The 15768-nt window shown below is 47.4% G+C and overlaps 2 protein-coding genes across 44 annotated transcripts in view; one reads left to right on the top strand and one right to left on the bottom strand.

The window, feature by feature from the left end:
* Window positions 1-2651: 2651 nt before the first annotated feature.
* Window positions 2652-5325, top strand: Pld6 (phospholipase D family, member 6). Of its 2 annotated transcripts, none has more exons than NM_001398582.1 (2): window positions 2652-3178; window positions 5078-5325. In NM_001398582.1, exons 1-2 carry the CDS (start codon window positions 2762-2764, stop codon window positions 5105-5107), a joined length of 447 nt encoding a protein of 148 aa, NP_001385511.1. In that variant the 5' UTR covers window positions 2652-2761; the 3' UTR covers window positions 5108-5325. The 2 variants fall into 2 exon arrangements, with proteins under 2 accessions (NP_001385511.1, NP_001385510.1); NM_001398581.1 differs by having other exon boundaries at window positions 2652-3182.
* A 4693-nt stretch (window positions 5326-10018) lies between these two features.
* Window positions 10019-15768, bottom strand: part of Mprip (myosin phosphatase Rho interacting protein) — a 120122-nt gene continuing 114372 nt past the window's right edge. For 38 of the 42 annotated variants that reach the window (XM_087569344.1, XM_087569363.1, XM_087569362.1 and 35 more), the window contains one exon: window positions 14752-15455. Coding sequence is in view for 19 of the 42 variants with exons in the window: in XM_087569361.1 (XP_087425487.1) it covers window positions 15384-15455 (72 nt within the window). In the remaining 23 variants the exon portion in view is untranslated. 42 annotated transcript variants of the gene reach the window in all.

The raw sequence follows: 15768 nt of genomic DNA, 5'->3' as shown, positions 1-15768 counted from the left end.
CCAAAGGGGCATGGGCAGTCTCCCTCCCTCAGTAACACACAGCCCCTCCTTCAGTGGTGGGGCCTTGGGTCCCCCTTCATGCTGGAGGCTTGACCTTATGCAGGCCCACAGGTGCTATGTGTTGACGTTTACAACCACCATGCCATGCCTGGTCATATATGACAGCCCTCCTCATCTGTCAGGCCTTCTACTCTTTCTACTCACTCTTCCAAGGTATTCCCTAATCCTTGGATGGGAAGAGGCTACAGGTGACCCATTCACATCCGAACACTCAGTTTCTTAACCATCAACGCTTTGACCAGATTAGTCTCTGTTAACTGCTGCCCACTTCAAAAGGTGGGCACAGGCTTGAAACACAAATCTATGGGTGTGACTATAAATGTTAGAAGGCAGTTTGACAGCAGTGGGCACGTCTTCCCAGGTACATCCGCACTGTAGCATGTGGGGTCGAGTGCTGAGTGAGACGGCGGATATCGTCTTCCTCAGAAGGCTGCATAGCCCTTCTCCTGAAAACCTGGCTTTTCCCATTTTCTTACATGTATGGGTGTTTTGCCAGCGTGCATGTTTGTGCGTTGTGTGCTTGTCTGTTACCTACAATGGCTGCTGGATCCCCTGGAGCTGGAGTTATGGGTTACTTACTGGGAGCTGCTATATGCATGCTAGGAATTGAGTTCAGGATCTTTGGAAGAGCAGTGGTGCTTCTGACACTGAGTCACTCCCCTCTCTCCTGAGCTTTTTTTTTTTCCTCCCCCCCCCCCGCCCCCCCGGAGCTGGGGACCGAACCCAGGGCCTTGCGCTAAGGCAAGCGTTCTACCGCTGAGCTAAATCCCCAACCCCTCTCCTGATCTTTTTGAAAATAGTTTTTGTTTTGAGAACTTCCAGCCTGAGTCTGCTTCTGCCCTTGGGGTATGCAGGCACCATTGCATACCGGGCTGGACTGGAAGGAATGAGGCAAGCTGGGCTGGGTGGGCTAGACAGGAAGTGAGTGCAGGTGAAATTGCCCTCTCCACAAAGTTTTCAGTGAAACAGCTCTCTTATTGGGGGTGCACAAGGGCTATATAAGCCTTGGAAGTGGGTAGGGATTTTGGGGGTGAATGTACATCATTGGCAGGGGCTGAGAATGCTTCATTTGCATGAAGAGGTATTCCAGGTGCTTGCTGGACAGGTTCTTATTGGGAGCCAGGAAGTTTAATCTGTAATTTGGCCACCAAGCTACATGATTACTTCAAGGATGGTGGAGGTGGGAGGGGGGTCATAAGGCTTCTGTGTGTTGTGCTGGGACATGCAAGCCCAGAGCAAGGAGGTAGTCCTAAGTAAGTCCGCTGGTCTCAGGATGAGAGTTTCAGGGTTTGGAGATGTCTTGACTTCACTCTTGCTCTGTCTGGACTGGCTCCCCGAGTCCCACAAACTTCCAGCTCCACACAGAAATCCATATATGAGCTTCATGTCTGTGTCACCTGATCCCTCCCCATCTCCTTCCAACCCTCCACTTGTCCCCCAAATTCAAGATCTCTCCTTTAATATTTTTTGCATGTGCCTACATTCGTGTATCATATATGTGCACATGAGTATAAGTAACCTACTGAGTCTGTTTAGCCTTGCTCATATGTACAGATACTTGGGACAGAATAACCTACATGGAGCCTGTTTCTGGAGGAAGCCAATTAATTATCCCCTTCTCGGTAGTGACCATCTGTAGCTCTGCACGGAGGGTGGGGCTGTGTGGAATTCCCTGTCTACACTGTCATGTCAGCTGGTGCTGTCATTACGTTGGTCTTGTTCAGGCAATGGCTCATGAGTGTGTTTCCCCCATCTAGGGTGCACTATCTAACACCGGGTGTCCTGAGCCTCTGGCTCGTTCAGTCTTTCCATCCCCTCTTCCACAGTGCTTAGCCTTAGGCTTAGGGGCTACAATGGGGGTGTATCAGTTGGGGTTGAGCAAAAGTGCCTTCTGCCAAACCTCATGAGCTGGTATCCAGCCTCACAGTCACCAATTATCGGCATTCTGATCAGTTGTGGAACTGTGTGATTGTCTTTACCTGTTGGTAAAAAAGTCCTTTGCTAAGGGGTGAGAGCTGCACTTATCTGTGGATATAAGGATAAGTTTTTAGAAAACAGAAACTATTTTGGCCCAGGAAGTTAGCAATAAGTAGGTTCTCCCCTCAGGCCTATGACCTATGCATTCCCAGGTAGTTGATTTTTATAGTACCATGCATAACTCCTTCCTGTTGACCAGTACAAATCCACAAACAACATGGTAATTGGAGAAAATTAAAATCAGGACAAGGCATCCATCCCACTATCCTCATTCTTTTTTTTTTTCTTTTCTTTTCTTTTCTTTTTTTTTCGGCTGGGGACCGACCGAACCCAGGGCCTTGCGCTTCCTAGGCAAGCGCTCTACCACTGAGCTAAATCCCCAACCCCTCTCCCCATTATTTTCAATATGATGCTGAAACTCTAGCTAGAGCAGTCAGGTAAGGGAAGGAAATTAAAGGGAAACACATAGGAAAAGAAGTCAAACGAAGGTACATGTCTTTAATCCTAGCACTCGAAGGCAGAGGCGGGCGGATCTCTTGAGAATGAGGCCAAGATTCCCCAAACGCTCATCGCCTAGGTTGGGTGGGGTGTGTAAAGGGTCGCTTAGCTCCTGGCTGGGGGCGGGCCCCGTAAGGGGGCGTGGCACACCCGGGGTTGGGGGCGGGTCGGCACGTGTTGGGCGCGCAAGCGCTTGGTGCTACGGCTGACCTTTGAGGTGGCGGCCATGGGGCGCTCGAGTTGGCGGTTGGTGTTCGCGGCCGGTGCGGGTCTCGCGCTGGCCCTAGAGGCACTGCCGTGGTTGATGCGTTGGCTGCTGGCTGGGAGACGGCCACGGCGCGAGGTGCTCTTCTTCCCCTCACAGGTGACCTGCACCGAGGCTTTACTGCAGGCCCCAGGCTTGCCCCCCGGGCCCTCCTCGGGCTGCCCGTGCAGTCTCCCACACAGCGAGAGTTCGCTGAGCCGCCTGCTGCGCGCGCTCTTGGCTGCCCGCTCCAGCTTGGAGCTCTGCCTCTTCGCCTTCTCTAGCCCGCAGCTGGGACGTGCAGTGCAACTACTGCACCAGCGCGGGGTGCGCGTGCGGGTCATCACGGACTGCGACTACATGGCCCTCAACGGCTCTCAGATCGGCCTGCTGCGCAAGGCAGGTAAACCGCCGCCGAGGGTGCACACTGGCAGAGGGGCTGAGGACTTATTTGATGCCCCTGTTGACTTTGTGTAGAACAGGTAGCAGTTCAGGGAGAAGGTGGAGGCAGGCGGCAGAAATAAGCAGGCCAAGGAGTCAAGGTCCATGTCTTCGCTCCCCATGAGCGTGAGGCGTGTGGGAATTCCCACCAGTTTCCAGGCTCTGGCCTTGACCTTGGTGGAGTGTTTAGACTCAGTTTCTGTGATTGTTCTAGGTTGTGAAGGCATGGGGGATAAAACTTATGTCAGTTTGAATCCAGCGAACACTGAGAAACCCTTAGCTGCTGTGTGACCCACAGGGGAATAGGAGTGACAATATTGTTCTGCGAGTTTCCCACTAGGCTCTGTGATCACTGAAAAATGGACCCTACAGTGTGGTGAATGCTTGCTTTCCAGCCATCACTTCTGGGCCGACGGGGAAGGTCTGCCCAGGCAACAGGTGGCCCTTGTCTTCCTTCAAGTGGTTGGCACTGCAGGAATGGAAACTTCGACTGCTAGATCCCTCTTACCCAAGAGTCAGTGCCCCCACCCCCATCCGCACACCTGCCTAGCCTAATCATGGTGCCCACAGTGGCTGGTAGGTTTGGGGAGCCTTGGGAAATGTCCGGGCTTTGTAGTACCGTTGAGGTGTTGTTTTGCACACAGCCTGTCTTCCCACTTCCTGGGGATGCTGTAGCTTTTGGAAACCAGGTCTGCTTCCAGGTAGCTCACAGGGAAGGAAGAGCACCACAGCACCACCCTGCTGTGTATCACCCACGTGGGCAGAGCAGAAGCACCCTGGCCGTCTGGCAGCTAACCCTTTGCCCCATTACTGACAGTCACAAAGTGGTCTTCAGCCAGGTGGTCATTTTGGTGGTGGACAAGTAGATATCGGGCATGGATGGTGTCACTAGATTTAGATTTTGGAGAGTCATACAACCTCAGATTTGTAAAGAACCAATATGTCATCCCAGATGGAACCTCCACTGATGTGCTGGCCACAGCTGGCTGACTTCCAGATTGCTCTGGCAAGTGCACCGTGTGCTAGTATTCAGTACAGCCGGGTGTTTGTGGGGAAACACATAAATCAGAAAGGCCTGGAAGACTCCACAAAGATCTGGTAGGAAGTGTGTGGCTGGGGGAGCTGCACAGAGGCATTGCAGCTGCTGGAGAGGCGTCAAGAAGGTACAGCAAGCATGGAGTGCCCGTCAGGAACCCGCCGCTGAGGTCTGACTAGAGCAGTCGATCCTCCGGCCTAAGGTGAACTGTAGTGTGGTGGGTGCTGCCAGCTTTGCTGTGACTGGGACAGAGACTGGAGTAAAGGAGGGACAGTAGATCACTTACCTAGCATGTGTAGGACCTGGACCTAGCATGTGTAGGACCTGGGTTTCACTCTAGCATCCCTGCCAAACAGCTTGCCCTCAAAAGGGGGAAGCGGGAGCCAGAACTCTGGTGAGGACAGCAGGTTTGGATGTGGCACAGTTTTCCCCTTTCCGCTAGTGAGGCACCCTGGGAGGCGGTGATTGAAGTCAGCCAGCCAAAGCCAGTGTGCACTCCTTCCCTGTCTAGGCTTCACCCTTCAGCTTATCCATTTCAGCTAGTGAGTGACCTGACCTCTTCCCCTGCAGGATTTTGAGGTAGTATTTAATTTTAGGCCTAGTGGGGCTGGTATGGATTTCCCAAAGGTGTGCTGTCCCCAGATGAGTGTTTGGTATCCAGACCTTGCTTTTAGTGTGTTGACCTGGACTGGATTCTCTCTGTAATCTCAGGACCACCTCGGGACAACCCCTGGGTGTTCTTGTCTCCAACACAGGGCATCAGTGGGCTTGGGGATAGCTGCACCTGGGTGGGTAAAAAAAAGGCTGCCTTGGCTCCACAGGTATACAGGTACGGCATGACCAGGACCTAGGCTACATGCACCATAAGTTTGCCATCGTTGACAAGAAGGTGCTCATCACTGGCTCCCTCAATTGGACCACACAGGCCATCCAGAACAACCGTGAGAACGTTCTGATTATGGAGGACACCGAGTACGTGCGGCTGTTCCTGGAGGAGTTTGAGCGCATCTGGGAAGAATTTGACCCCACTAAGTACAGCTTTTTCCCCCAAAAGCATCGAGGGCACTGACCCTGCTTTGTCTTGCTCAGTCTTCCAGCTTGTCCTTGTGTTGTTACCTCCTGCTTTGCTTGAGCTTTCCTGGCTGGCTGGGGAGCAGCTTACAGTGTACCTGTGTGTGCATCCCCACCAGAAAGAAGTTGGGAAGGAGGTGACAGTGTTGGACAGTGCTGTAGCTCTCCTAGTGGTTGCCCAGTGGCATCATGAGACATGCCTCGTGGTTTACTGACCTTCAGCAAGTGGCATCCTCTCCCTGCAGTGTTCAGTCCCGCCTGCAGCTGTGCCCGGCTTTGCTTTTGCCTTCCCACGCCCTCACATTTAGAGCAATGCTGTGGACTTAGGCGTCCCCTCGCCTCTAGCACCCATGGTGGACTCAGTGGATTTACTCATGGCTTTTTGCTCAGTAATGGATCAGAAGTTGATGACAGAGGGAATCTTGGAGGTAAGCGGATTGCCCAGGCTGTTACCTCAGCTCTGGTGGGCATTTACAGGAGTCGGAGGAACAGCTTCTCACGTGCGTCTGAGACATGTTTCGAATTTTTTTTTGTATGCAAGTAGGTCAAGTGACACGAGCTAGTTTTGTCCTTGTTGATGCTTGCGTGCATGACAGGCTCCATGCGGCTCCCTGGCCTGTCTGAGTGGATGAAGTGTCCTTTAGCTTACCAGCAGATACTGCACAATGCATGCTTTCTCACTTTTTTTTTTTTAAAGAAAAAAAAAAGCAAAACATTTTTGGGGGGAGGAGGTGGTGGGGAGGGTCTCGCTTATGTAGCCCTGGCTGGCCTGGAACTCACTATGTAGACCAGGCTAGTCTTCAGTTCACAGAGATCTTCCTGGGGCTGCCTCAGGTACTGGGATTAAGGCACGCCCAGCTTTTTTTTTTTTTTTTTTTTTTTTTGTTCTTTTTTTTTCCGGAGCTGGGGACCGAACCCAGGGCCTTGCGCTTCCTAGGTAAGCGCTCTACCACTGAGATAAATCCCCAGCCCGGTTTTCACACTTTTTAATGTTAATGTTTAACAAGTGTTAGACAAGTAAACTTGATGTTGATTTTCCAAGATTTAACAGAAGCTGTAAAGTGTACTATACCCAGCGTCAGTTACGTTAGATAAGTTCCTACCCTTTTGGAACCTGTGGATTCTTGTGTTTACTCTGCAAGGAGTGTGCATGTGTGTTGTGGGTGTGTGTGTAAAATCACAAAGTGTCCCTTGAGTGACAGTGTCTTTGAGGACCCTTAACTTCTGGCATATTTCAATAAATATTTTCAAGTATGAACTGCTACATGTCTACCTTAGCCCGCTGCATTCAGGTATGGTTACTCTGTCATCTGCAGAGATATGTGAAGACTTATGAAGTGACATCACTTCATAAATCTTTTTGTTTGAGACCATCTCACTGTACACAGACCAGGCTGGTCTCAAACCCTAAGACTGCCCTTATACTCCTGCCCCCTCACTGCGGTTACAGTTTGTCACCACACCCACTTTTGAGAGCTGTGAGATAGGGCATAGTACATGTGGACATCCATCACTTGTCTCAGCACCATCTTAAGATGATTTCCCCTAACATCGTGTTAAAACCTCTGTTGAAAATCAGCTGGTGACTCATTTAATGGTCTGTGTCTGGGCTCTGCACAGCCTCACTGTGGTAACGCCAGCAGCAGTCTAGATGAGTTACGTTTTGAGAACTGGCAACACAAATCCTGTTTCCAACATACTCTTAGCCGCTTATGTCCCCATGTGAATCTTAAAATGAATCCATCAATCATCACTGGCAAAAATTAAAAGGTGTCTAGGGCTTCGAATGGGGATCATGTCGAATCTGTAGACCAATGGGGTTACCATCGTGAATTTTCTGTTCCTTGGGCATATATATCAGCTTTATCTTATATTTCTTTTTTTTTTTAAAGATTTATTCATTTATTATATATGAGTACACTGTAGCTGTCTTCAGACACACCAGAAGAGGGCATCAGATCCCTTTACAGATGGTTGTGAGCCACCATGTGGTTGCTGGGGATTGAACTCAGGATCTCTGGAAGAGCAGTCGGGGCTCTTAACCACTGAGCCATCTCTCCAGCCCTTATATTTCTTGATGCTTGTAAGTTTTTTGTTGTTTACTCAACAGTTTATTGGGCCGGTAAAGAAATTCAAAGGCAAGGAAATATTAAAGAGACGAGGCATGCACATTCATAAAGAAGCAGCTTGAGTCACACGAGTTAAAGAACAACTTGGGAAAATAAGGATTGCTTGTAGCACGAGTGGTCTGGCTGGCCGATCAGGAGGGAGGATTAGGAGGAAGCTGGAGGTCTGGGTTATCAATGGTGCCCAGTGTAAGCCGAGTTCCCCCTTTCCTCTTTTCTCATCTTCCGGTCTAATTTTCCAGTAACGCCCATAGCTGTTCAATATTTATTCTATACTTGACTTGCATTTTCTTAAAGTATAGAACTATACAGAACTAGGTCCTTTAGGTGTTTAAAAGTTTTTTGTTTTGCTTTCCCTTTCTGTCTTTTGAAGGAGTTTTTTGACCTTTTAATCTTAGTGTTGATGGTTCTAAGTATTTTCCATCTGGTTTGATTTTTGTTCACTTGGCTGGAGCGTCACAGCAGTGTTTGTAGTTTTGAGAATGATTTATTACTCATGTTACTGTAAATGGAATTACTTGTCCCAATCATTATACTACTGTGTAGAAATACAACTGAGCCTTATATCCTAGCTTGCTAAATTTGGTAGTGCTAACTGAATGAAAAAGTGAAAAACAAGGAGGACATGCCTAAAGTATGGAGAAGGAGAATGGCCTACGGACCAAACAGGACCATGAGAGGAGAGCAAGTGAGCAAGCAAGCTTTTGACCAAGACGGGGGGCAGGCCAAACCATCCATGTCGTCAAAGTGGCTGAGCTAAGTAGGGATCAGGCTTTAGGGAGCAAAGCGTGGACTCCCAGCTCCAGGAAGGACAATTTTGAGGTGGGGGCGGGGTGAGAAGAGCTGGGAGGAGCCGGATGGGAGGGATGCTGGGAGAGCTGGCAAGCCTCCGCTCTGACCCACTAATGTGCATCTGAGCTGTGCATCTGGGTTTCTGAGGCCTACCTAACACTAACACCACGCAGACCTCACTTAAAAGAAGTTGCATTTGTTCCCTTTCAGTCAGTGCCTCTCTCTCACTGAACAACTTTAGCTAGATCCTTTGTGCCCTACTGAATGGAAATGGTGGAAGACTTGTTCAGTGAGGTTGCAGTCCTAGGGAAATGCCAGTCTTTCATTACTGAGTGTGGTACGTTGGTAACTTTTCATTTTTTTTTTTGAACAATTTTTTGAAATAATTTAAATCATAAAAGACTACTGTTCAGCTTGCCAACTAATTTTAAATTGCACTCACAGCTTTCAAGAAAATGTGCTAAAACACTTTCTGAGCCTTTCTTCTCTCTGACCTACCTACCCCTCCATGTGTTCCTGAATGGTCTCTTCCCTCCCTACTTTTCTCCTAAAAAAGAAAGAAAATATGCTAAAACTACACATATCAGGTCAGTTCCCCAAAACTTTTCTTTTTTGTGTTTGTTTATAATAGTTTTTAATGGATGAAAAGCTACCAAAAAGTCCTAAAGACTGCAACAACACTAAAAGTATTTATCCTTTTGTCTCTTTATATCTTTGTTTTATTTATTTTTTTTAAATTTTTTTATTAATTTTTATTTATCTGAGTACACTGTAGCTGTCTTCAGACACACCAGAAGAGGGCATCAGATCCCATTACAGATGATTGTGAGCCACCATGTGGTTGCTGGGAATTGAACTCAGGACCTCTGGAAGAGCAGTCAGTGCCCCTAACCACTGAGCCACTTCTTCAGCCCATTTTGCTGTTTTAGAAACTACTTATCTTGATTCCTAACTAGTAGAAACAATTTTTGTATTTCTAGTCAGTTCCACATACCTTTATTAAAAAGTTTGTGACAATATTTTGGGAGGCTATGAGGACAGACAGGGGCTTGCTGTGTAACCCAGGCTGGCCTCAAACTGAATCTTCTCACTTCAGCCTCTCGTGGGCTGGAATCACCAGCTTGGCAGCCATTATGTCTGGGCTAGTTCATTATTCTAAACTTAATGAACAAAAATGCAGCAGAGCAATGGAGGATATGCCACAGTTAAATAACACCTGTTATTTTGCGTTGTCTATTTTAGATCATGATGCTTTGAAAAAAATGAGACAGAATTACAATCACAAGTAAACCCATGAAGGACAGGCCAGATCTAGTGGTGCACACTAGTACTCAATGAACTACAGGTGGTGAGGCCAGTCTGAGCTGTAACTTCAGGGCTCATGTTGTAGAGGGACTGCCTCTTGAGGCCCTGGGCTCCAGCACCACAAATAAAAACCCAGGAGAGCTACCATGAAGAGTTAGAGTATCTTGATTAATATGAAGGTATCCCCATTAGAATTTTTTGCTGTTCTTTTAACCCCTGAAGTTTCTATACCACGTCAAAAGTACCATAGACTTAAGACATAAATACTATGCCTTATATGTGAAAATGTAAAATTTCTTTCAGTGTGAGATATAATGTAAAGATGCTGAAATCTAGAACTCAGAGGAACATTGTGAAGAGGAGAGCAGCAGGTTCTATCCAGGCCACTCAGGTTTCTAGTGCCTTTACGACTTAGGACTTTGGCTCTGCTCTTTGACTGGCACAGTCAGCACCCATATGCATGCAGAGAGCAATGCAAAAATAGTTTATTATGATACAGTTCATGTAAAATCAAGCAGTATTTACACAATAAAAAATGGTTAGCTACAGCCAAGGACTCTAGCTTGTCACACAAAGGAATAAATATTTCTACAAATTAGCATTTCAATTGTAGTGAACACCTGACCACAACTTTGTAGGGAAATGCCTTACACCAAACCATAAAATCTTGAAATGAGTTGGGGGACACTTTATCTGCAGGAGGCCACACTCTGTGGATACACAGAGGCCTAAGCTGGCTCTGAGAAGCTATGCTTGAAGCCACTCTGGCTCAGTGAGGCTCCGTTTTCTTCTACATGTAATTTTTAGTTTGGCAACTGGATTGACTGTATCAGAACAAAATACCTAAGTAGCAGGTGAGATGGTCCAAGTCTGTTTCTGTCAAGATGTAGTGAAGAGGCCCTGCCAGGCCTCTGTTCACAAACACGCACTCTACCCCCACCTCCAGTCAAACAGCAGTAATGGAAGGTCACCTAGAGTTCTGATTGTCAAGGAGCCACTGTAACCAGGGTTTTTTAATATTCTATACAGCAAACCTACAGAAAGCCATGTTGGTTAGTAACCACAGAACTTGTTTTGGATCCTGGCATTAAAGCATTAATACTGAAGGTAAATCTTAAAATGATTTAAAATCCAATTAAATCAAAGTTTGTGATAAAAACAAAATATATCAGTGAAGTCAGTGTTCTTTACAATCTATTCCTTGCTAAAATAAAATTAGATGTGTGGTTTGACTGACTTGTAAAGGAGCAATGAGCCAATGGCATGTTGACTGTGGCAGGCTGGAATAGGCTTCTTAACAATGGCACCACTTTATGGCAAATGCTGGCTATGGAACCCTGCCCCACAATGGGAGCTGCTCCAGGCTGACCTGTGACCCATGGGGAACTGGAGAGGCTCTGAAGTCCTTCAGTTTTGGGCTGTCCCATTTTTAACTCCACACTGGGCTGGCTCCTTACCAGCACAGAAACCCTGCTGTGGAGCTGCTCTGCACATAAGCCACAGTCATCAGAGCCAGGCACCTGGACCTAAAGCCTATGCTCCCAGCCAGTTCCCCTAACAAGAACACCCTGAGAAACCTGAGGGCAGATTCCGAAAGTCCTCCTAATAGTGGTGTTCCTTGAGTGGCCCCATGCAAATCTCACAGAATACTTTAAACAGGAATCAGGGTATTGATAAGGACTTGCCATGAGTGTGGGTAAGGACACACTCTTCAGAGTTTGTTGCAGAACCAAAACTTTTTTTTTTAAGATTTATTTATTTTATTTATATGTGAGTACACTGTAGTTGGTCTTCATACACTTCAGAAGAGAGCATCCTATTACAGATGGTTGTGAGCCACCATGTGGTTGCTGGGAATTGAACTCAAGACTTCTGGAAGTGCAGTCAGTGCTCTTAACCACTGAGCCATCTCTCCAACCCGCATAACCAAAACTTTAAGACGTTACTTATTAACATAGCCTTTTTTGGTTTTATTTGTAGACAGGGTTTTACTGTGTAACCTTCGTTCTTTTAGAACTCTATGTAGACCAGGTTGGTCTTGAACTTCTGCCTCCCAAGTGCCAATCAAATATGTGAGCTATCATACCTAGCTAACTTGATATTTGAGAGGGGTTTGCACTGAATGCTGCCTTTACATACCTTCAAAAGGGGTAGCTAAAGATATTTTAAAAACTCATACAAAATTTGCACAAAAATCCCCTATACCCCATCTTAGAAATACTTTACATTGGGGGCTGGGGATTTAGCTCAGTGGTAGAGCGCTTACCTAGGAAGCGCAAGGCCCTGGGTTCGGTCCCCAGCTCCGAAAAAAAGAACCAAAAAAAAAAAAAAAAAAAAAGAAATACTTTACATTACTTGCTCTGATAATACAGGAAAGGCTGAGCAAGTGAAGTGCAGATCACAGGGTGTCCTATGGTATGCTGGGAGCTCCCTTGAGAAAGGCTGTTTGAGTCCCCTACACTGATAGTCTCAGCATAGCTTTTACTAGGTGATGTCATCTTTACAGCATAGCAAGAACAGCTAACCCTCCTGCACTGCAGGTGCAGGACAATCAGCTGAGAGGTAATTACTGTCCCTCTACCAGCAAAGTCTGCGGTTTGGGTATTACTATGCATCTGGGGACTGTTAGTACCTGTAGCTGCCAGCTTGCATTGGGTACTTACATGGAGTATGGCATAAGTAGGAAGGCTGCTTAGAGCTCTGGGTGCTTATCCAGCCTGTCTTTGAGAGAGCCAGGGCATAGCTGGAGGTCAGGAGTTTCTTTGGTGTGTGGGACAGGCCTGTAGGAATCTGAGCTGATGCCCAGGTTTACACAAACAGTTGAGGCTGTGTGCTATCCAGCTACTTTCCTCAGCACCAGCTAGGTGTCAGCAGTGTAGTGTGCTTAGTTCTCTGCAGTTCCATGGTAGAAAGAAGTCAGTGCACCATCTTCCCCTGTAGGGAAGTTAACAGTAGTACACATTCCGTCAAATATCTTTCACACCCATTCTGTTTCCTAGTCAAATATCTCAGGCTCCCTTTAGACAAATGTTCTAAAGACCACAAATGTGCTCTTTGTGGTGCTGTAGTTGAACCCCAAATTATATATCCATCCATCCATCCCCCTTAGCCTATCTGTATTTTGAGACAGTTTTGCTATATAGTCCAGACTGACCTGGTACTTTGGAGCCTCGAGTAGTAGGAGTACAGACATAAACCACTATGCCCAGTTCAGTGTTTTTCTGGATCCAGTAGAGGTCAACTTAGACCTTTGCTTTCACTCAGTGAATCCACACATTCCCAGCATTGTTCCCTCTGGTGATTCCCTACTTCATGGGGCTCTGGCCTCCTATTATGGTCCTGGCACTGTGGCCACAACCATACTGGTAAAGGTGGAGCCAGAAGCCCTGTGTGACAAATGTGCTTTTGCTCTGGTGCTAGGCACATGTGCAAGACGTAATTTGAGCATATTAACATTAACTGTCAAATGAAGTCAGGTATGTTTCATGTAATGGCAGTTTGCTTATAGATGCTGGCAGACCACAAATGTGTTTTCATAGGAAAATAAAATTCTGCTCCTACCATGAAGTGGGGAAAACATGCCACTGATTGGACCGGGGAGCAACCTGTGACTTCTTGATCTACACCACCCATCCTCAGCCAAGCGTCCTCTTCTACGTATACCAGGACCAACTCCACTTGCACATCCGATACCGCCTCTCTGAATACACCAGCTTCAGCTTCTTTCTGGGGAATGGGAAGCCTGTAGGGAGGTCAGGGAAAAGTGAACCTGGCTCAGGGAGTGAGGGAAGGAATGGACAGAGGACATGGACAGTCCAAGGTAAACTGCTGCAGTGGACCTGCATGGCCATCAGGGACTCAGAAAGGCCAACTTCTTGTTTGGTTCATTTTGTCAGAGGCCAGAAGTCACCACCAAGAATCTCAAGATGCTCCCGGATCCATATGTTACTGCTCAGACTGGCTTGGACAGTGAGGGATAATCCAGGAATCTCTGTTCTGTACCGGTTCCGCATTTGGCCAACATACCAAATACCCACACATGAAACCAAGCCCTGGAGCAGTGTGTGCTGTATCACGGCAGAATGAGCCAGCCTGCAGTAAGAGCCTTGAGTGACAGCTAAGATAGGTGCAGTGTGCCTGTCTCCCAGCCCTTGCCTCTGACACCCAGATACTTGTATTTTTAGCAAAGTTCAGATCCTAGAATTCTGAGGTGAAGAGCAAAAGATCAAATGTCCTTTTGAATGGTAGGCTTGGCATCTTCAGCAGGCTCTTTGTAGCATCCCAGGAATCACGAGGCAGGAAGATAATTACACTGGGCCAGGGGGTCCCAAGGGCAGCAGGATAGCCACAAAGAAACCCTATCAGAGAAGAGGAGTCCTCAACACAGGGCTACAGCTCCCAAAGGCCAGCCCATTGAGTTCAAAGCTCAGTTTCAACAGCAGCTCATTTTAAAAGGTCTGACTTGCCCAGAATGCTGAAAACATAAATTGTCACTGAGCATGTGCCAGAGTGGAACATAAAAACTTGTGCAAAGGGGAGGCTCAGGGCTTGTCTGCTGGTCAGTGGCACACTTTGGTATGTCACAAATCCATCTATTAGGCCAGCCTAGATTTTGTGGATGACCTTGAACATCAACTCATGTAGAGCCATTAGGAGACTCATGACTTGAGTTTGTCACTCAGAGACCATCTGACCCACTTAGTACTAACAAGCCAGGATGTGGGATCTAGTTGTGAGGCCACTGACTCCCCATCTGACCTGGTGGCTCTTGTGTGTGCTGCACCTTACAGTATGAATGCTTTCTTCTGAGAATATAAATAAAGTGGTTTTTTTTTTGTTTGTTTGTTTTTTTTTTTAAAGGAAGTGCTGTAGAATGCTTTGGGTAGTTGGAAAGGTCCTGTTCAGCTAGAAAAGCAAAATTAGCACAGGCTCCATGAGAAGCAGACAATTCAAGGGAACCTTCCAGGGCCCAGACAAATCAGAGTCTGAGCACACAGTCTTCTCCTCACCCTTCCCCAAGCAATGACAGCTTCTTTTCAGACAGATTAAAACTCAGCAATGTTCCCTTTAGATGACCCTGGGAAGGACCCATCACACAGGACAAGGCTGGAGCTTCAGGGTGCAGGTCACTATTCCAGGGGACCAGACCAGGATTAGCACAGCAAGGGAGGCACGAGCGGAGGAAGGAATGAGAGGGCTGGGACTTTTGTGCAAGATTTAATAAAAAACCAAAATAGGAATGGTTGCTTTCAACATTTTCCAGGTCGTGAAAGATTTGCCAGGATTATCTGGGTATGGTTCTAAGCTGCATTAGTGGGCCAAATACAAAATGCTGTCCTCCTCCCACATCAAAAGGAAGTGGGCCAGGCTGGACACTATCCTAGGCCCTTCAGAAACCAGGTCAACCTAGAACATTCGGTGGCTCTGCTCTACCCAGCAAGGGTGGTGCTCCGCTGTGTGTGGCAGAGCAGAGCCACTGGCAGGTCCGTCCCCACGTGCACTCCGAGGCAGGGCTAGCTTATTAACAGGCTGTTGTGCCTTAATACTGACAGTGTGGTGGGAGGACAAGGGGCTGCTCAGGTGTCAGTGGGGACACCTCCCCACTCTACTGCTTTCGCGTGACTAATCTGAGAATACCATGGGAAAAAAGCTGTGATAAAGACAACAGGAAGTTGGAATTAACAGGGAGGGAATGGAGCAAACACCCCACAGCAGTCTCTCATGCATCCATACCCACAGTTAATGACAGCAACAATGAGAAAGCACAGATGAAAGCCACTCTTGGCTTGTGCTGCCACCAGCTGGGAAGGATGTGTCAGTGGAATGGATGCAGCTAATCTTTCTTCAAGTCCCTGGATTCAAAGAGCTTCAAGCGCTCCTGCACCGTCAGGCCTTCCTTCAGACTCTGGTGGAGACAGAGGAGGAAGAAGCAGTTAGGTGTTGGTGCAGCAGTAGCAGTGGGCTTCAGTAGCAGGTGCAGGTGCAGGTGAGGGATCCTGAGATTAGTGGGCATGCGAGGGCAGAAGGCCCTGAAGAAAATCCCTTGAGAAGTAGTGTTACTGGAGTTTGCTTTCTCCTGTAGAAATTTACTTGGGTGAGAAAGGGGAAAAATAATAAAGAGAAACAAGACAATGTGTCATAGCTCAACTGTAGTTTAGGGCTGGTTCTTCAGACAAAAACCACAAAACACTTGGGTGGAGAACTGGAAACCCGGGCAC

This window comes from Rattus norvegicus, chromosome 10 (assembly GCF_021556685.1).
Source record: "Rattus norvegicus strain SHRSP/BbbUtx chromosome 10, alternate assembly SHRSP_T2T, whole genome shotgun sequence".
NCBI classification, from domain to species: domain Eukaryota; kingdom Metazoa; phylum Chordata; class Mammalia; order Rodentia; family Muridae; genus Rattus; species Rattus norvegicus.
This window is presented reverse-complemented; position numbering and strand designations above follow the sequence as displayed.

Excerpts from the sequence above, each read along its gene's own strand:
- Pld6 (NM_001398581.1), top strand. The coding sequence starts at position 2,762 with ATGGGGCGCTCGAGTTGGCGGTTGGTGTTCGCGGCCGGTGCGGGTCTC. Across the intron at positions 3,183-5,077 it reads CGGCCTGCTGCGCAAGGCAG|GTATACAGGTACGGCATGAC; the intron begins GTAAACCGCCGC and ends TTGGCTCCACAG.